We start from the raw sequence: 19,932 nt of genomic DNA, 5'->3' as shown, positions 1-19,932 counted from the left end.
GACAGTCTGTGGGAGGAGCCACGCCCTGGGCCAATGGAAGGTGAGGCTTGAGTTTGACGGGCAGGCCCCCGACGCCGTTTGATAGGCAGGGGCCGGGCCCAGAGACTGGAGGGCCAATGGGTCCGCGGGGCGGGGCCTATGTCTGCGCCGTCCCTCCGGGGGCCCTGCCGCACTGCCCAGTCTGGCCCCGCCGCCTGCCGCGGACACGTCCCTGTTGCCGCCCTGCCCGCCGCCCGGGCCACCCGCCCGCCCGTAGCCATGAGCGCGCTCCGCCCGGGCCGAGCCCGCCGCCCCCTGGACTAGTTCTGCCGCCGCCCGGACCCGCCCGCACCATGGAGTCCCCTGCCCCGAGCCCGCCCGCCGGCGTGCCCACGTCCAAAGGTAGGAACGCCCGGGCTGCGGACCCGACCTCTGCGCGGTCTCCCGGCCGGGCCCGCACCCGGGCAGCTTCTCGGCCTGGAAACCCTCCCTGATCGGTTCGGGCCCAGCCCGAACTCTGACGAAGGTTTCGTTCTGATCACCCCCCACCAGGTCAGAAACCTTGCTTGGACCTCCCCATTTGGGCCTTAACTGTAGCATGGACAGGAACGAACGCTCCCAGTCTGGGTCCCTCAGTTGGGACCCAGGTGGGATTCACTCCCATCTTGCACCCAGCCCCCCTCCACTCCTGCGTCCCAGGGCTGTATCCTGGCTGGGGTTTAACTGCCCTTCTGGGGATCTCTCTGTAAACGCCCCCTCCCATGTGGGTGTCCTGTCTACAGTCCAGCTCAGATCTCCCCTAACTCTCCCCCAAGGCTCTCCATCCTAGTAGGCCCCACATGGCCCCATTCCTGGCCGTCCTTCAGCCCTGTCTCGGTGAGGGGGAACCTCTCTTGGCCTCCCATCACACCTTACTGCATGGCCTCTCCACTGGCTCCGCTCATCTGGACTTGCAGGCTTCTCTCTGCACTGGGGGAGCTCATCTCCTCTTGTGCAGGGTTGATTGCTACCAGGTCTGTCCCCGCTGTCTGTGGGTCCAGGGCCAACTGCCAGGCGGTTGCTGGCTATGCAATGGTCTTGCTTTTGTCTTCTCCAAGCAGCCGGCCTTCTTGGAAATTTTTGTGAGGTGGCGGCTGCGGCAGCAGGATTTGTCATGCAGAGGGGGAGGACGAGACTTGGAGGGTGAAAGGGGGATTTTTTTTTGGCAGGAAAAGGATAGGATGTTTTTGGCATGTCAGAGTCTCAGAGGGCTGGACTGTGTGAGAGATTTCCAAACCGGACGCATCCGTAATGAATGGGCTGCCCCCGCCTCCCTAACCTGCTGCTTCACGCCAGCAGCAGGAGTGTCCTTATCACACCTACCTTCCGTGGACTTCAGGCGTAGGATGTGAGATAGTGAATACTAAAGAGTTCTAGGCAATTGTGGGTGATGACGATGAGAAGCGCTTAGCAGACAGTCTGACTGTGTTACTGTTACCATTTTTCTTGCTGGAAAGGCCCCAGCCATGTGGGATCCAGGCCTTGCCTCTCCTGGGTTGTAGCTGCAGAGTGAGGAGGAGAAAGGTAACAGCTGGCCCTTAGGGGCCCTAATCAGGGGTTACCCCTGCCTCTCTCTCTCTGGGTGGGGCCGGGGTGGCAGCTGGAGCGCTTATGGGATCCCAGGGAGGATGTGGGTCCTCCTTCCCTGCTGCTGTTCCTGGTGGCTGCAGTGGCTGTGGACCCGAGCCCAGCCGGCCAGGTGGAGGGTAATTAAGTCTTAACCTAAGTGGGAGGCTGGGTCCCTGACCGCTGCCTAGCTACTGTGAGTACCCAGCAGGGACTTGCACCGCGCCGACCTCGTGGAGCTTGGGAACCGGGAAATCAGACATTTCTCTTCCCCAGCTCCAGGTGTAGGCCTAGCCTGGCCAGGCTGTGAGACCTCAGGCAGGTCCATCAACCTCTCTGGGCCACAGGGTTTTCGTGGGCAGAAAGAAGAGATTGGAAGCAGTGTTAGTTTTTGAAGTCCCTTTCTGCTGTTCCAGGCAGGGGACGCCTCATCAAAATAAAAATTAAAGTTGCAATGTTGGGAAGGGAGAGGAGTCAGGCGTATGAAGGAATAAAGCACTTTGGGGCAACGCTTATATGCTGTGTGACTTGAGCCCTGGTATTGTCTTCTCTGAGCCTCTCAGCAGAGAGAGGGCCAGGATGAGTTTCCAGTTTGTGGGTCTGGATAACAGATGATGTTTAGTGGGTTGGATGGAGGGTCAGGGGTCTACTCAAGGCCCAGGGACACCCTTAACCTCTTTGGAGTTTGTGGCAACACGTGGCAGGGAAGCCACAATGCCCCCCCACCCCCAAAATCCCAAACTTTTCCTGTGTGCCATGCATTCACCCATTTATGGTTCACAGCCTCATTCACAGACAAGGAAGCTGAGGCTCAGAAGTGTTCAGCGCTGTGCCTGAGGTCCCACAGCTGTGACAGATGGAGGTGGGGTTCTAGGACTCAGTGCCCAGTGCTCCCCTGTGTCCCTTTTCTGTGCTGGGTGCTTGGGCTGAGCTGGTGGGACACTTCCCCTTCCCCCATCACACCTCTGTCCAGAAGCATCTTCTTGAGTCCATGCCTGACCTGGAGGATGGCCTGAGCCAGAGATGGTGCCTTATGTGTACACAGCCCTTTACAGCTGGCACACTTTATGCTCACTGCAGTGAAGCCCATTTGACAGGTGACAAAACTGAGGTCAGACAGGAGGAGTGTCTTGACCTAGCCCTTCCCATAGTGATGTCTTTCTTCACGCCTTCTTGAGGAATTTGGACCAAGCAGGGTGTGGTTGGCACCTGACCTTAGAGAGCTTTACCTCTGAGCTTCCTGCCCTGCAGGGGTGCCCTGTCCTGCCTTCCCTGCCACTGGCCCGGGGAGTTTCCAAGAGTGCATGAGGCCCCAGGCCCCATAGCCCTGATATTTTCCCAGCCCCCTTGCCCACAGGCCATCTCTGTCTGGGGTCAGAGGCTGAGAGCAGCCAGGGTCAGAGGGCAGGGGCACGTTTGGATAGACAGTCTGGGTCTGCTGCCTCCAGCCACTTTTGTCCTTGGGGTGCCTTGTGAGTGCTGCCCCCATGGGCACTTCCTGGTTGATCCTCCTGTGCCTCCTGCTGCCCCCTGGGCACACTGAGGCTGCAGGCGCACAGTGTCCTGGCCCTTCCTGCCATGTGGCTGCCCTCCCCTACCCGTCCTGTCCCTGGCTCTTGGAAAGATTGGAAGGTGGCATCTTGGGGACTTCCCCCACCCCTGGCATGACGCACAGGAAACTGTCTATCAGCCAGCCTGTGGCTCAGAGCCTGAAGGGAGCAAAGTTCTCAGTCACTTGTGCGGGGAGAGGGCCGGGGCAGCAGGAGGCTTCCGGCGGGTGAGTCAGCGGGCACCGGGCACTGACTCACTCTTGGGGCATGCCAGCCTGCCGGCTGCAGCTTAAAGAGCCAATGCCTGGCTGCTGGTGGGTGGGAGGGGGGCTGAGTCCCCGCCTCATGGGCTGGCCTCTGGTCCTGGGTTGGGCGTGGAGGCGGCCCCCTCCCTGGACCTGGTACGGGGTGGCTCCAGACCCCTGCTCCTGGCCCCTCGCCCATCCCCCCAGGAACTTCCTCTTGCTCATGGAGCTGGAGCAGGTGGTGGTGACTGTTCACTGCCCTCGGCCCAGGGGCTCCTCCTGCTCAGATGTGCAGCTGGGGGCTCCCGGCTGCAGAGGAGCAGAGGTGCCCTGAACTCCCACAGAGGCGAAGACTCTGGTCAGATCCCAGCCCAGCCCCTCCACTGTAACGTTGGACGTCCACTGCCCACTGTAATGCTTTCAGTCCCCTGGCATTGCCCAGCTCTCAGATGCAGGCCTCAGCTTCTTCACCTGCAGAATGGGTATGGGAACCCTGCATGCTGGCAGCTGTGAGGATGTGTGTAGACAGCCTCATCCCCCTTGCTAGTACCAGGTACAGGAACAGTAGAGACTGCCCTCTACCTACGAGGAACCTCAGTGAGACAGGAAGTGGGCAGAGCCTGGGCTCAGGGGTGGGTGGGCCTGTGTTCAAATTCTGACTCGCTCCACTGCTTCCCAGCTTTCTCAGGTGCCCTCTCTGACCCTTAGTCTCCTCTTCTGTAAAGTGAGAGTAACCAACCCCCCATCTCAGAGTGGTGGTAAAGGTGGGAGATAGTGTTTGTCAAACAAATGTCGTCTGTTATTTTCTTGTGTTATGGTGGTGGCAGTTGTTCATTGGTGGATGAACAAACAGAACGGGGACCTTGATGGTGGACTTGAAGCCCTATGACACTACTTTGGCTGCAGCTGGCACCTGCCAGGCTCTGGTGCCCACACTGGAGCCGGGAGCTTCATGGCCTCTTGGGCCTTCCTGGGGAGGGCTTGTGGGGAGCAGAGAGAATGGGATGGTTGCCTCCCCCACAGTGTAGGGCATGTGGCACCAGGAGTCAGGAGAGTGGGAGCCTCCTAGGCCAGCTGCTCAGTGGGCAGAGCCCCTTCAGGGCCAGGCAGGGCACTTGCTGTGGGTATGCAGGGTTGGGTGAGGACTGTCTTGACCAGGGAGCATCCTGGCTGGAGAAAAGGAGGCGGTGGAGGAGTGATTCTGAGGGTCCAGCTTCAAGGTTTGCCACTGAGCTGATGGGGAGCAGTTGGGAGGCAGGGCCTTGGTGGCCGTGGGGAACATTGTCAGTGTCTTGGAAGGGGTCACTGTTGGGCTGCAGAAGAGAACAACACACAGAGAGCCCCGTGCCAGCTGGATGGGGGAGATGGGGTGGGCCTGCCCGGAGCTCAGCTCTGCATGGTGGAGCTCATCGTCTCTAGGGACTGTATCTGCCTCCCCTTGGCGGTGCCTCTCGGAGGTGCCCACAGCATTGTCCACGTGAGTCAGGCTTCTTGCCCAGATGCTTTTGTGGTTGCTTCTGCCTCAGTGGCTCTGGGGACCCCTGCCCCCCAAGAAAGGGTCACCAGACTCACCCTGATGGGGACAGGTGCCTGTCACCCTCCCCATGTCCTGAGGACCCCTCTCTGGGGTGTCACTGCAGGCTGAACGGACAACCCAGGGGTTGTCCTGGCTCTCTGGGAGGCTGTGTCCAGTCACCCTTCCCCCCTGGTGCCCCTCCAGGCAACCCTGAACTGTCCTGCGGTGTGGGGGCTGGGCCTGCAGCCGCTGCTGATGCCTCCCAGCAGGTGGGCATCCGTTCTTTTTGTGTGTTTTAACTACACGTATATCGCAGACACCACAAGATTGTATAGAATGTACCTCTGCATTTTAAGGAATAAAGAAAAGGGAATTCTGTGCTCCTGACACTCAGCTGAAAAATATCTCACATTTCTGTGCCCCTGAAGCCCTTCAGTGTCGCCTCTTCCTGATAACTGTCCTGACTTTTGTGCTCATCATTTCTGTATTGTTTTAAATCGAGCCCTAAGGAACATGTGGTATATTTAGGTTCACTGACCTGCAGGAGTCCTGGGCCAGCATCCACACCATGGTCTGTGGGGCCAGCGCTGGTCGGGGGTGGGGGGTGGGGAGAGGCTGGAACTGGCCGGCAGTGAGGAACTGCACCATGGGGGTGATACTGGGGCCTCTGATGAGGGTCAGCGTGTTAACATGTGGAAGCACTGAGCGTGTCTCAGCGTCTCCAGCTGTTATTGCTTCAAGTGAATCTCAAGTTCCCCGTGGTACAGTGTTCCCCCTGGGCAGCTGTACCACCAGCCCTGACTTTCATTGACTGCATCATTGTGTAGCTTCCAGGGTTTCTCTTAAGATTTTCACAAGCGAATGGTGCAAGGGGACAAGTGAAGGGCCTCGCGTGTCAGCAGAGGTGTTTGGGCGCCATCAGGGAGTGTAAAGGGAGGCACTTCGAGCCCGGTGTCTGGGGGCCAGCAGCGGAGGCTCAGTCCTGGCCAAAGGGCCTGACCCAGGCAGCCCTGGGCCCACTGCTGAGCATGTACCCTGACAGCACAGCCCGCAGCCCCAGAGCCGAGTCTCCACTCACTCCACACTTGCCTTGGCTCTTGTGCAAACCTGTTGCCAAAAGCAAGGCTCTCTCTGCGACAAGTTCAAATCCTACCTTTGTGCCTTACAGGCTGGGTGGTCCTGGGTAAGTCCCTCCCCTCTCTCTGAGCCTCAGTATCCTCATTCATACAGTGGGGATGAAAAAAAGCACCTGCCTGTCGAGTTGTCAGATAGAACACTTAGAGCAGCGCCCAGCCTGCATTGAGCTATGTCCCCACCTCTGTACCTCCAGCCCAGGCCTGCTCAGGACCTGACTGGGCACCTGGAGCCTGCCCCTAGCACAGGGGTGTGCCAACTGCCCAGCCATGACCTCAGTGTGAAGTGATTTCATCCCGTTTTACAGACAAGGCAACATGGCTGGTTGTCGGAGGTGGGGGCCTCACTCTAACGCCCTCTTGTCCATGATAGCAGCAGCCTTCCACTCACATGCAGGCCTTTCCTGTCTCCTCTAGGAGTCACAATGCCCCTGGAGGAGAAGCTCTTCGCTTCACCTCACTTAGGGAAACCAGGGCTCTCCACTCCAAGGAGCCTCCACAGCCAGGCCCACATCTGCCACAGCGCCCCCAGTACTGAGCCCACAGGGAGCACCAGGCTGGGCCGGGGCCGCTCAGCCCAGCAGCTCTGCCCGGCTCCCCTCCTGCCCACCACCCCACAGTGGCGAGGTGGCCACTTGGCCACATGCTGGCTTCCTAAGCCCCGGGACCCCACCTCCCTTGTGCCCCCACCTCCTGCGGCCCTTCTCATCTGCAGAGTCCATGGGAGGGCCCCAAGCCATCCAGCTCACAGCCTCTGTCCCCTCAGCACTGAGTAGGCAGGCCCTGAGGCCAGGTCTGAAGACATTCGGCAACTTGGGGTGCTACTGGCATCTGTGGGGTAGAGGTGCCGCCCCACAAGCCAGGATGTTCCAGCACAGGACGCCCAGCCTGGGGAGACAGGCCCACAGATGAAGGGGGCCTGGGGCCCCTCTGAGGAGAGGCTGCAGGTGTCTGCCCACCCACCCAGGCAGATGCTGGAGCCCCTCCCAGAGGTGGGTGGTTCACCCTGCTCTAAGTACAGCTGGGCCTGGGCCTTGTCTCCCCAGGGGCACTGATGCTCCTGCCTGTCACTGGACGCCAGTGCCAGCCCCCCCACCACTGGACCCAAGCTCAGGGGCCCATCTGGGTTCATAGATGAGGTGCTGAGGCCATACAGCAGGGTGTGCTGGAGGCTCGATCCAAACCCGGTCCAGAGGTGGCTTCAAGAGGGTGTGCACACCGTGGCAAGGGGTGCAGGCCTTGGGCGGGAGCCTGGAGGAGGCACTGGGCCGCAGGAGAGGCGTGTGGTCACTGTTTCTGCTCTGGGTGGTCTAGCTCCAGGGCTGCCCAGTGCTTGCAATGCCCATTCTTCAGCACCAACTGCAGGCCGGGCACCAGGCCACATTCTCAGCTGGCCGAGAGCCGGGGACACGACTGCTTGGAGAGGTGACCCGTTGTTGGTCCCCAGGAGGTGTGGGCTGAGGAGGTGTTGCCTTGGGGCTCAGGCCCATCCAGCTCCTTGGGGAGGGGAGCGGGCTTCCTGGGGCCCTTGATGTTGGCAAACTTTAAACAGCAAAGGAACAAACTGTGCAGGTGTGGAGAGAGTGGGCCTGGCCAGAGCTGGCCCTGCTTGTGCCTCAGGGAGTCCTGTCCAGGGGCCTGGGCCTACTCCCGGTAAGGTTGGACCCTGCTGGTCCCCTCTCACCTCACGCCCTCCTAGCTGGAGCTGGGGACAGGGCTCCTCCCAGATGGGGAATCTGAGGCCCAGAGGCATGAAGCCTGCCTGGGGCAGTAGGCAGGGGTGAGATGAGGCCTTGGGTCCAGCTTCAGGCCTGAGTCCGCCCTGCCTTGACCCCTGTAGGCCTGCTGGGCTTATCTCCCCCGCCAGCCCCCGCCCCCTCCGCACCCCCAGTCAGCCGGGAGTGAGTTGGGGTGAAGTGCTGATGGTGTCAGGTGTGACTGTGGGTCCTCATGCTTCTCCACCTGGGCCCTTTCTGGGGCAGCTGAGGCTGAGAGAGGCCAGGGTGCATGCACAGGGGGCCTGCACACGGGGTACCTGCACACATGGGGCCTGCACACGGGGGACCTGCACACATGGGGCCTGCACACACAGGGCCTGCACACGGGCACCTGCACACGGGGGGCCTGCACACACGGGGCCTGCACACGGGGGGCCTGCACACACGGGGGGCCTGCAGACGGGGGGCCTGCACACACGGGGCCTGCACACGGGCACCTGCACACACAGGGCCTGCACACAGGGGGCCTGCACACGGGGTGCCTGCACACAGGGGGCCTGCACATGGGGCGCCTGCACACAGGGGGCCTGCACACGGGCGCTGGCACACATAGGGCCTGCACACGGGGGGCCTGCACACGGGGGCCTGCACACAGAGGGCCGGGATGCCTGCACACACGGGGCCTGCACACGGGCACCTGCACACATACAGGGCCTGCACACAGGGGGCCTGCACACGGGGTGCCTGCACACAGGGGGCCTGCACACGAGGTGCCTGCACACATGGGGCCTGCACACGGGGTGCCTACACACAGGGGGCCTGCACACAGAGGGCCGGGGTGCCTGCACACACGGGGCCTGCACACGGGCACCTGCACACATACAGGGCCTGCACACAGGGGGCCTGCACACAGGGGCCCTGCACACGGGCACCTGCACACATACAGGGCCTGCACACAGGGGGCCTGCACACATGGGGCCTGCACACGGGTGCCTGCACACACAGGGCCTGCACACAGGGGGCCTGCACACGGGGTGCCTGCACACACGGGGCCTGCACACGGGTACCTGCACACACAGGGCCTGCACACAGGGGGCCTGCACACGGGGTGCCTGCACACAGGGGGCCTGCACACGGGGTGCCTGCACACAGGGGGCCAGCACATGGGCGCCTGCACACAGAGGGCCGGGGTGCCTGCACACACGGGGCCTGCACACGGGCACCTGCACACATACAGGGCCTGCTCATGGGTGCCTGGACACAGGGTCCTGGCCCATGGGCCTGGCTGTGGGTAATGCCTGTTAGACAAAGCCCCACTTGCTGGGTGGCTTCAATACTGGACTTCCTGTCTGGTGGCTAGAGCCCCATCTAGGTTTCACAGGGCTGGTCCTGCTGCGGCCGCAGATGGTTGTCTTCCTCCCTGATGTATGTCTTGTCTCTATGTCCAAGCTTCTCCTTTTTAAGGAGCCTGTTGTGTTGGATCAGGGCTCCACTTTGTGACCTCACTGTGACCTGGTCATTTCTGTAAATCTCAAGTAGGATCATGCTCAGAGGTACTGGGTGTTGGGACTTCAGTTTTCACTCTTCAGGCCTGGGAGTGCAGGGGCCTCATGGGGGCTGGGGAGCAGGCTCATCTTCCTTGGGGGTGCTGTCTTTTCTCAGATGACCATGGAGTGACTGTTTCAGGATGACCGGCGGGGCTTGGACCCTCTAGCCTGGGCTGGACATGTCCTCAGGGTGCCTGGAGGCCTTGGGGTCCCATCCTGGCACTGACCACAGTGGCCCTTGGCATCTGTGTCTGTGCTGGGCCCCTGGGACCTGTCCCTCTCTGTCCCTGGGGATGTTGGTTGACCAGTGATTGACTGCACGCTCCCTTCTTTCCCTTTTAGGAAAGTCCAGGAGGAAAAAGGATTTACGAATCTCCTGCATGTCCAAGCCGCCGGCGCCCAGCCCCACGTGAGTTGGCCTCAGTTCCTCTGGCACTGCCTAGAAGGCCTCCTGCAGGGGCCAGTGTTGGGGGCCAGGTCGCCTGTGCGGGCGGCATCTCCTCTAAGCAGCTGCGGGGGCCATGTGCCTCGCATGTCCTCTCGGAGCCCTCCTTGCCCATCTGAGGGCGTGTCCATGTGACAGGCCATGTGCTGCCCCACAGATGCTTGGTGACTGTGGGGGGGTGGGACCCCCTTGAGAGGGCAGAGCTCTCTGGGGCTCACGCCTCCGCTCTCCCCTGCAGGCTCCCCCGGAACCTGGACTCCCGGGCGTTCATCACCATCGGAGACAGGGTAGGTGTCAACAGACCCTAGGAGGTGTCTGTGGGTGGAGACAGAGCTGGGCTGTAGAGGGGGCCTGGCTTCTCCATGCTGACCAGGTGGCCCATCTGGTGGCTACCTCCTGGGCCCTGGGGAGCTGGAGTCACGGTGCTGAGTGTGCAGATCCCTGGCTCTGCCCAAAGGGCCTGCGTTTCACTGGCACCTCCTGAGGCCAGTGGTTCCCTTGGGAAGCCGGGCTTGGGGGCCGTGTGCTGCCCACAGGACATGCTGAGGAGTCTTGTTCATCCGCCTGCTTGCTTCTTCTGGCAGCAGGTCAAGAGGGAGGGTAGATGACCAGGGCCCTGCTGCTCCCTGGGAGGCAAAGCCGTTCTTTTATCCTATCTGTGTTCCCAGAGCCTGAAACAGGGACTTACACGCCATAGGTGATGAATGAGTGAGTCTGGCCACCTGAGAGGGTAGGGCGAGAGGAAAAGGGCATCTCTTTAGGGCCCAGCACCGCTGGGAGCATTTCCCAGGCTGATGTGCTGACACCCTGTAGTAGCCTTCCGATGTAGGTGCTGTGCCTGTTTTAGAGAAGGTGAAGGGAAGCTCAGAGAGGTTACGTGACTTACCCCAGGACACACAGCAGAAGTGGCTGGTGCAAGACCTGAGCACAAGTCTGACTGGCTGGCGATTCTCTTTCTGCTGCCCCAGCATCTCCACTGGTGCCTGACTTGGCCCCCCTGAACCCTCTCTCCTTTCTGTCTCCTAAGAACTTTGAGGTGGAGGCGGATGACCTGGTGACCATTTCAGAGCTGGGCCGAGGTGCCTATGGGGTGGTGGAGAAGGTGCGGCATGCCCAGAGCGGCACCATCATGGCTGTGAAGGTGAGCACTGTCCCCGACCCAGGGCCGTCAGAACCGGGGGCACCTGGGGCTGCACCCCTGCCGCCCGGGCTCTGACCGCAGCCCCTCCCCCCGCAGCGCATCCGGGCCACCGTGAACTCTCAGGAGCAGAAGCGCCTGCTCATGGACCTGGATGTCAACATGCGCACGGTGGACTGTTTCTACACCGTCACCTTCTACGGGGCCCTCTTTAGAGAGGTGAGGAAACACGGCCAGCCTCCCTGCTGGCCGAGTCAGCTGGCAGGGAGCCCAGGAGCTTGGGGTTACCCCAGGGAATGCTGCACCCAGCCTTCTCAGAAGGCTATCCTGGATGGGGCGTGGGGGTGGGGGACAGTATGTTGCCGGTGAAGGGACCCATCGGCCAGGGTCAGAGCTGGGATGAGCCGTGGAAGGAGGAGTCTGACGGGGGAGAGCCAAGGTGACAGTTGGGGGAGGCTGCCATGTGGACCCAGCAGTGTAGGCGAGCCTTGTCAGGGAGGGGCTGGGAGGTCAGAGAACCCCTGAGGGCTGAGGGGTGGAAGTGTCGGGGGCTGGCCGGCTCCATGGGGATGGGCATGGGAGGATGCTGGGCCAGGTAGCCCAGGGCAGATGTGGCTGAGCTGTGGCTGTCCACCTGCAGGGAGACGTGTGGATCTGCATGGAGCTCATGGACATGTCCCTGGACAAGTTCTATCGGAAGGTGCTAGACAAGGGCTTGACAATCCCAGAAGACATTCTCGGGGAGATCGCTGTGTCTGTAAGTGGGGTTGAGGGGGTCCCAATGGTAGTGTCTTGGGCAGAGCTGGGCCCCCCGTGTGGCCTCCAGCTGTGGTCCTGCAGCTGGGCAGCTGCCCTTGGAAGCCCCAGGTGCCCCCACCCTGGAGCGGAGCCTGCCCAGGAGACCCTGGGGGCCCTGGAGCAACAGAGATTTGGCAGAGCCAGGATCTCTGGGCCTTCCTGTGCAGCTCCTGAGTTTTGAGGCCACAGAAGAGGACTTAGTGCTCACAGCTTCCTTATCCTGAAGATGCTCAGAGGCAGCTCTCAGAGGCACGCCGTCAGTGGAGAAAACCACGGGTCTGCCTCTTGAGCTTGCATGTCCTAGGGCGGCGGCTCCCTGGGCATGAGCGCCCAGCAGCTGAAGCAGAAGGGGCGTGGGGTCTGTGTACCCGTGGTCCTCACCCCTGACTGCAGCTGTGAACGTGTAAACTTACCCCCAGGGCGCTGAGTCAGAATCTTCCGGGTGATTCCTGTGGGGAGTGGCTCTGAGCATGTAGCCCAGTGACTGCTAGTAGGGGAGAGGGGTGGATGCAAGGAGGCTGCAGAAGGGCCAGATTCTACCCAGGAGTCTGGTGGAGGGAGGGACAGCACTCTGGGGGTTCATAAGTCAGACTCCCCAGGGTCTTGGTCACATCACCTGAGACCCTGGCCCATTCAGAGCAGTGTAGGAACCAGGTGTATCAGTATCAGGGTGACCAGGACACCACAGCAAAGGCTGGGATGTGGGCAGGAGCCTCAGGTGGTGAGGGGCTGGGTGTGACCTGGGGGAGGGCGACAGACAGCCCTGGGTGGGGAGTCTTATGGCTCTGTCACTGTTGATGCGACCTGTTTCTCCCCACTTCCTATCCCAAACACCAGATTGTGAGGGCCCTGGAACACCTGCACAGCAAGCTGTCCGTGATCCACAGAGGTCAGTGCCTGGGCCGGCTGGTGAGGAGGGGCCTGGCCTCACACACACATTCCCGCGGTCCTGCCGGGCCTGCGATGCTGAGGCTCTGGGAGGCGACAGGCTGTGATGTGCCCGTTGGGTCTGGGCTGCTGTCCACTCCTCTCAGCCATTCCCGTCAGTCCCCAGGCCCGTCCCAGTTTTGTTCCCTGGCGCTCAGAGCGTGGACAGGGTGGACCTTCATCCTGGGAAAGCCAGCGCATCTTGTCTTGACGTGTTGTTTACGTGTTGAGGAGTGTGCTGCACGAATCCGATCATCGTTTACACTGGGTCACGCCCACCCTCCCCTCCCTTTCTTGCCCTGTAACGCCCCAGCCCCCGACTCCACTGATTTTCTCAAGGGGGTTGGTTTTGCTTGTTCTCAGCCTCCCAACTGGGCCAGTGATTCTGAGACTCGGTGGGGCTGTGTGTGTCCTGCTTGTCCCCTCCCTCTGTGTTCTGAGGGGTCTGCTTTTCCACATGGAGTTCATTAGGCTCAGCCCTTTGACCACTCAGTGGTCCCCAGGTCACTGCTATTGGCAGGTTTTCGTGGACCCTTTGGGCATCTCTCTGAGCCCCTGCAGACGTCCTCGTAAAAGGCAGGAGGGATGTGCGTGTATCCTGTGCGTGTGCTTGCTGAATGGCCCCGCTGTGCCCCCTAGCTCACTCCGTGTCCACTCTGTGCCCGCTCCGTGCCCACCTTGAGTCCTGGGGCTCTGGGTTTTCCCACAGACCCGCCTCCTGTGTTTGAGCAGCTGCCTTGTGCTTCCTAGCCAAGACTGCTGGCCCCTCAGGGTGGATATTGGGTGGTTTACAGCGCTCATACTGTTAGTGATGCGTTCCCTGCATCTGGGTGGACCCCAGAGCCAGAGGTTGCACTGGTAAGTGGAGGCTGAGTCCCAACTGTGAAGCTGCAAAGACATGGTCCTGGGGGAAGCCCTGGTGGAGCCAACTTCTCTCCCCACCTGTGGCTGGAGGCCGGGGCTTCTGACTGTGTGGCTACCAGCTCTGACCTGGGCAGTGGGGGCCAACAACCAGTAGCTGAAAGGCGTGTCCTACTTCTGGCAGATGTGAAGCCGTCCAATGTCCTTATCAACAAGGAGGGCCACGTGAAGATGTGTGACTTTGGGATCAGTGGTTACTTGGTGGATTCCGTGGCCAAGACAATGGATGCTGGCTGCAAACCCTACATGGCCGTAAGTGGTTCCCAGGTCATGCCCAGAGGAAGCAGCCAGTCTTAGGCACCTAGCTGTGTCCTCCTGCTCCATCAGGAATGAGGCCTCCCCAGACCCCGAATTTCCTTCTAGAGGGAGTCTCCTGCTCAACCCTCTCCACCCCTTTCTGACTGGCCCCACGGCGTCCTTTTGGATGATAGGTTTCACCTCAGGGGGGTGGCTGGTGGGGCCTGCGAGAGTTGCCAATACCCCAAGGTGGGACCCCCAGATGTGGCAGCTGTGTGGCAAGACTTAGGCTTCCACCTTGAGACCCTGGCCCTCACCAGCCTCAGCTTCCACACTTGCTCTGGGGGAGGTAGGATGGGTGAGCACTGGCCCCTAAGTTTTGTGGGGGGCAACCAGACCCAGCTGAGGGGGACTGGGTGACCCTCCTCTGGCTCCTCTTCCAGCCTGAGAGAATCAACCCAGAACTGAACCAGAAAGGCTACAATGTCAAGTCTGATGTCTGGAGCCTCGGCATCACCATGGTACGGCCTGGGGCACCCTTGCTGGTCGGGTGGAGCACAGGTGGGGGCTGTGCCAGGTCTGTGGGCTTCTGGGGGCCAGATAGCCTAGCCTGGACAGAAGGGTTGGTTGGCTTCACGATGTGAGAAGAGACAGTGCCATCAAAGATTATGGTGTCCTCAGTGGCGTGTCCGCAGATGCCTCACGCCCTCCCTGGATTAGGGCAGCGTTATGCCGCTCTCGTCTGTGACGACTTCCTGTTGGACTTCCTCAGGGCTCGCAGTGCTCACTGAGAATGCACAGCCAGCCCCAGACCAACTGGCTCCCTGTGCACGAGGGCTTCAGGACAGTGGCGAGGCTCAGCGACCTGCCCTGCTCATTTTTGCTGCTTCTCCACGTTTACTCCCACAAATAATGCCATACTATGTGTCTCTATGCCCAGAGGCTGCTTATGTTTTCATTTTTCATTTTTTGAGCTCTTTTAGAAAAAATTACCAGGAGAGAAACGACTAGGTCCAAGGTTTTTGTCCTTAAGCTGTTTTCGTCCTTAAGCTCTGGTGGCCACTGCATCCTCCTCTGCAGCCCAGGCAGGGTCCTCACTCCCGTGTGCTGGAGTCAGTGGAAACTATAGGGAAAAAAGGCTGTCTTTGCCCTATGAAAATCCAGGGTCATAGCCATTCCTGCCACACTGCGTCACCTCCATCTGTGGGCCTGTTTGTGTCTTGGTTGGAGGGGAGCCTGGAGCCTGATGAGAAGGTGCTTTCTGAGCACAACTAGTGACCTGTTTGGGTGCGTCTGCTTGAGTTGAGGTCTCTCCTGTTTATTACGGTGATCGCTTGTCAGGGAGGTGGACCTGAGTTTTCATGTCAGCAGTCAAAATTGGAAGCAGAGTTTGTTGTGAGCCAGCCATTCTTTCCTACAAATGACTCCTGCAGGCGAGGCATGGGGCACAGGGAGATCTGGGTCTAGTAGAAGCGATGAGGCCATGGCAGCCTTGTGTCCAGGGAGTCGGGGAGAAACAGTGGCAGGATCAGAGTAGAAAGGCTTCCTGGAGGGGGAAGCGTTGGAGGTGGGGTTCCCAGGCATTGGTGGCTGGGTGGTGGGGGCTTTGTGGAGGAGAAAGGGCTGCAGACTTCATTTCCTAATGGGGACTGGTGGATTGCTGCACAGCCCAAAGATGAACCTCTCAGTCTAACATTCCTCCTGCAAGCTCATGAGAATCATTTCATTTTCCGCTTGCCTTTTCAGTAATAACAACAGCCCACATAAACGGCAGCAGACGCTAAGGTGTTGCTGAGACATTAGGGAGGAGGGAGTGGTTTGTGGGGAACTTCGAAGCTGATCACTCTGCTAAGGCGCTTTGCTGACAGCGGCTTTGTGGGGAGCACCCCAGGCTGCCAGCCCTCTGATTTTTCCAGGTTAGCTGGAACCTGGGTTTTAATGCAAAACCTTCTGAATTCAGATTGTTTGAAAACCTGATAGCCAAGCCAGTCAAAACTCAGGGTTGAAGTTGTACCATGAGCTATAGTCTTTGCTGGCTGGGACAGAAGAACTGACTCCTCTGTCCCCTTGGCTTTCATCTTTGGACTGATGTCACCTGTCAGCCCCTTAACCTGCCTCACAGTCCAGCTCTGGATGCTGGACCAGGACAGGCAGGATCTTTGAAGGCTTTGCTTCCGTGTGAGAGTGTGGGTGTCTCTGACCTGGCAGTGCTATCTCCACTGCAGATTGAGATGGCCATTCTGCGATTTCCTTACGAGTCCTGGGGGACCCCCTTCCAGCAGCTGAAGCAGGTGGTAGAGGAGCCGTCCCCCCAGCTCCCAGCTGACCGTTTCTCCCCTGAGTTTGTGGACTTTACTGCACAGTGGTGAGTCTCAGCCCTGCTCAGACCTGAGGGCCTCCCTGAGCCCAGTCAGTACCCCTCCCTGCCCTGGCCAGATCCCATCCTCCCTGGGCCCGGTCTCCTTTTTGAGCAGATAAACCCCAATAACAGCATGAAGATAGTAGGCAGAAATAGAGTATAAGGATAATTTGACAAACTATGGTCCTGGGAGGAGTTTTTAATACAGTTCCTCTAGAAATGGACAGATCACATAGATCAAAAAAAATGAAGAGTATATGGAGGATTTAAATGCACAGTAAATTTGCTTTTGTTGATGTGTAGAACTTTGTATCACATTAAAGAATGCCCACAAGATCCTTATAAAGATTAATTATGCTTGAGATTACAGAGGAAATAAGGGAAAAGGCAGGAGGTAAAGTCGTATAGGCCACATTCTCTTGACTATAATTAGATGGAACAGAAAATACAAACTATGGAGAAAAAAGCTACAAGGAAATTAAAAGTAAATTCTTCTAATATACTCTTGGGTTATAAGGAGATCTAAAACATAAAATTATAAAGTAGTGAGAAGTGAAGACTGAGAGTATAACATACCAACAGCTTTGTGCTTTGGCCAGAGAGACCTCAGGGGAGAATTCACAGCCTTTCTTTCTTTCACTGGAAAATAAGAAAGTCTGAAAACAGGTGCACCTGGCAGACAGGGTCATTCTCTCCCAGGACCCATGGTAAGGAACTTCCTCTCTCGATTAAGGACACCAAGCATATGATGGTTAGTGGTAGCATTTTAGTACTGGGATCATTGGAAATCTCCTAGGTCACTATAGAGATAAGAAAGCTCACACTCCAGGAGGCAAAGAAACTTGGTCCAGTCTCTGTGGTGGGCACCATAATCCCACTCTGCCCTTGGAAGCCCCCAGGACAGGTCAGTCCTTTCTTTTCTGAGCCTCGGGAGCATGTGTGTCTCCTTGCTGCTTGGGCAGGGCCAAGCCCAGCCTGACTTGACTGGCCTGGATGGGCTGGACTCACTTCCCTGCCATCCTGGCCCCAGCCTACCCTGTTCTCTCCTAGCCTGAGAAAGAACCCCGCGGAACGCATGAGCTACCTGGAGCTGATGGTGAGTGTGGGTGGGGCTCTTTGGGAGAGGGCTGCCTCTATGCACAGCAGTGGGCAGCTCCTCTGGCTTGCCTCTGCATTCAGAATTATTTGAGGAACTTTGTCGCTCATTCTCTCATTCACTTGTGTACTCTGGCTCCCTCTTTCACCCTTCATGCCAGGCTCTTGGAGTGGGGCAGAGGGCCAGCAGGGCAGCCGGGTCATTTTATTTGGAGGTGTCGGGAGGTTTTGCAGGGGAAGTGGGCCTCGAAGGATGAATGAGGATCTCCTCGCCGATGGAGAGGGCACTCCACTTGGAATGCCCATTGTGGACAGAGTCCTGGCGTGTGCAGGCAAGAGCAAGTTGAGGGTGGCAGTGAGAGAGCTGAGGAGGAAGCCTGAACACTCTCTACCTGGAGGGCCTCCAAGGGCAGGGGTGCTGGAAGGATCAGGGTGCAGGTTAGGACTAGGAGTTGGCTGGTTGCCCTCCAAGGTAACTGCCTTCTGTACCCTCAGGAGCACCCTTTCTTCACCTCGCACAAAACCAAGAAGACTGACATCGCTGCCTTCGTGAAGGAGATCCTGGGAGAGGACTCATAGGGGCAGGGCTTGGACCTTCTCCAACTGTCTGTTGGGGCAGTGCTTGCCCACACCCATAAGCTACTGCCGCCCTGGCCTGGGCACCCAAGAGGAATCCAGGGGGCTGCTCCTGCCTGACAGGCAAGGTCCCAAGTGCCAAAGAACCAGACCATCGGGGACCCCCAGTGCCTCTGCCCCTGCTGCTCCAAGGACCCCAAGACTCTGGACTTGGAGGGGCCTGATGCCCCTCACAGAGAAGGCAACCCTGCCTTGTGCAGGCCACTGCCTTGGCTCAGCCCTGGATGCCACCCAAGTTGTATATTTTTTTATCTCTCGACTGAATGGACTTTGCACACTTGGCCTAGGCTGGCCACACCTCTCTCCTGGCATTGGTGAGGGGACCCAGCATGGGGATGAGCCACGTGAATTCCCTGGAGCCCCCACAAGGCAGGTGCCAGAGCCGCCGAGGCCTTCACCCCAGCACTGGCAGATGGGGCGCTAAGGGCACCGGGGTCACCTTGCCCTTGCCTGCCGCCTCTAGGGGTGTAGTTTCACCTTTATTTTTTTAATTTATCTTCCTGATTTTTTCTTTCGCTTTGTGGGTTTGGCTGGTTTTTCTTGCATGGTTTGGAGCCGATCACTTTTCTGTCACCTGCTAGGGGACCAGCAGGCTAAGACCTGCCCTGTCTGCTCAGGCTAGGGTCTTGGGAGATGGGCCTAAGGTCTCCACTCAGAGAGGTGCTAGGGGAGCCATCCAGCTCATTCTCCTTGGGGACCGGCTCGAAAGGGGCTGTGGATTTGCTTTTGGTATTGTTAAAAAAAAAAAAAAATATATATATATATATATATATATATATTTTTTTTTTTTTGAAGAAAGGACTGCCTGTCCAGGGTCCTGTCCCTGATGGATTGGGGCAGCTGGCTGATTGCTGTTTTAATTAAAAAAAAAAAAAAAAAGTGGGGCAAAAGGTTGTGTGACTGTGTGTTGGAGCTGTGAGCCCTCCTGCTGCGCAGTGGTGGCTGGTGGCTCTGAGGGACAGGGACAGGCAGCATGGTCAGGGGGGCCTCTGACCTTCCAGGGCTGTGCGCTTCCACATGTGAGGACACAAGGCTGCCTCCGGACTGTGACGAGGCTCCAGGCCCTTGCTGGACGCTGGACAGAGCGCAGACTTAGGCCTGGTCCCCAGGGGCATTGACGAGTGCATTGTCAGGTGCTGCACCTGGGCTGGGCGGCCACCTCACTGAGGGTAATTTCATTATCCCCAGCTCACAGATGAGTCCAGAGAGGTGAAGTAACTTGTCCAGAATCACACAGCTCATGATTGGAGAACTAGGCTCTGGGGCAGAGGGAGTGGGGCAGCTGGAGGATGGCCCCCTTGGCAGGGTTCACACTCTGTGATGCTTGAGGCCTGGGCTGAAACTCTCTTCCTTCAGACTGAAGTAGAAGGGAATTTACTTGCTCACATAAGCGGAAGTGTGCCTGGCTTCAGGCACCGTGGAATCCGGGAGCCAGGTTAATCTCCTGTGGAACTTAAATCCACCTTACTTGTTTTCTCTGTCTCAGTTTTGTACTCCCCACTTGGGGCCATGTCAGGACTCAGTAGCTGCTGCCAGCTTAGCAAAGTGTTCCAGAACTGCTGAAGCCCAAGGACTGGCTCTTCTCGGCTGGGAAGGGTCACAGGCTCATCCTCATGCCCATCTTGGGCAGCAAGGATCCTGCTCAGGAGACTTCTCTGGCCTGCACACCAAGATCTGAGAGCAGGGCCTCGCTGGCCCTCTAGGGGAAATGGCATGTTCCCACAGGAGACACGGATCCTCCTGGGGTCCCTCTTTCCTCTGCCTCTATCCACCAGTCCTCCCATCTTCAGTTCAGCCAGAGGCGAAGTGTGACTTTCATGCCCAAGGTTGGCCTCAGCCTGGGACAGCCTCTGCGGGTAGTCCTCCTGGATGCAGCATTTAACAGCCTCAAGCTCCATCTGGGCGGGGAGGCCGTTCTCACCTGAGGGGGTCTTTGTGACTGTACCCTGTGCCTAGAACGCCCCTTCCCACCTTCTGTGGGTCTCTGCTTACCAGCTCCTGACTCCTGTGACTTCCCCAGGGAGGCCAGCCTGCACATGGCCCCATCGATGTACTAATCTGGGCTAGTTAGACCCGCCACTAT

General features: G+C 58.8%; 1 protein-coding gene across 1 annotated transcript; it reads left to right on the top strand.

Moving 5' to 3' along the window:
* The first annotated feature begins 189 nt into the window (after window positions 1-189).
* Window positions 190-18,133, top strand: MAP2K3 (mitogen-activated protein kinase kinase 3). Its single transcript, XM_055576260.1, has 12 exons — window positions 190-381; window positions 9,636-9,702; window positions 9,977-10,025; window positions 10,766-10,879; window positions 10,976-11,095; window positions 11,517-11,633; window positions 12,512-12,563; window positions 13,647-13,774; window positions 14,203-14,280; window positions 15,985-16,124; window positions 17,169-17,214; window positions 17,709-18,133. Exons 1-12 carry the CDS (start codon window positions 333-335, stop codon window positions 17,790-17,792), a joined length of 1,044 nt encoding a protein of 347 aa, XP_055432235.1. The 5' UTR covers window positions 190-332; the 3' UTR covers window positions 17,793-18,133.
* Window positions 18,134-19,932: the final 1,799 nt, after the last annotated feature.

Source organism: Bubalus kerabau, chromosome 4, assembly GCF_029407905.1.
Source record: "Bubalus kerabau isolate K-KA32 ecotype Philippines breed swamp buffalo chromosome 4, PCC_UOA_SB_1v2, whole genome shotgun sequence".
NCBI classification, from domain to species: Eukaryota; Metazoa; Chordata; class Mammalia; order Artiodactyla; family Bovidae; genus Bubalus; species Bubalus kerabau.
This window is presented reverse-complemented; position numbering and strand designations above follow the sequence as displayed.

Bases quoted from the DNA above. Each gene is read 5' to 3' on its own strand.
- MAP2K3 (XM_055576260.1), top strand. From the start codon at position 333: ATGGAGTCCCCTGCCCCGAGCCCGCCCGCCGGCGTGCCCACGTCCAAA. The intron at 10,026-10,765 runs GTAGGTGTCAAC...CTGTCTCCTAAG, and splicing joins TCATCACCATCGGAGACAGG to AACTTTGAGGTGGAGGCGGA. The intron at 13,775-14,202 runs GTAAGTGGTTCC...CTCCTCTTCCAG, and splicing joins GCTGCAAACCCTACATGGCC to CCTGAGAGAATCAACCCAGA.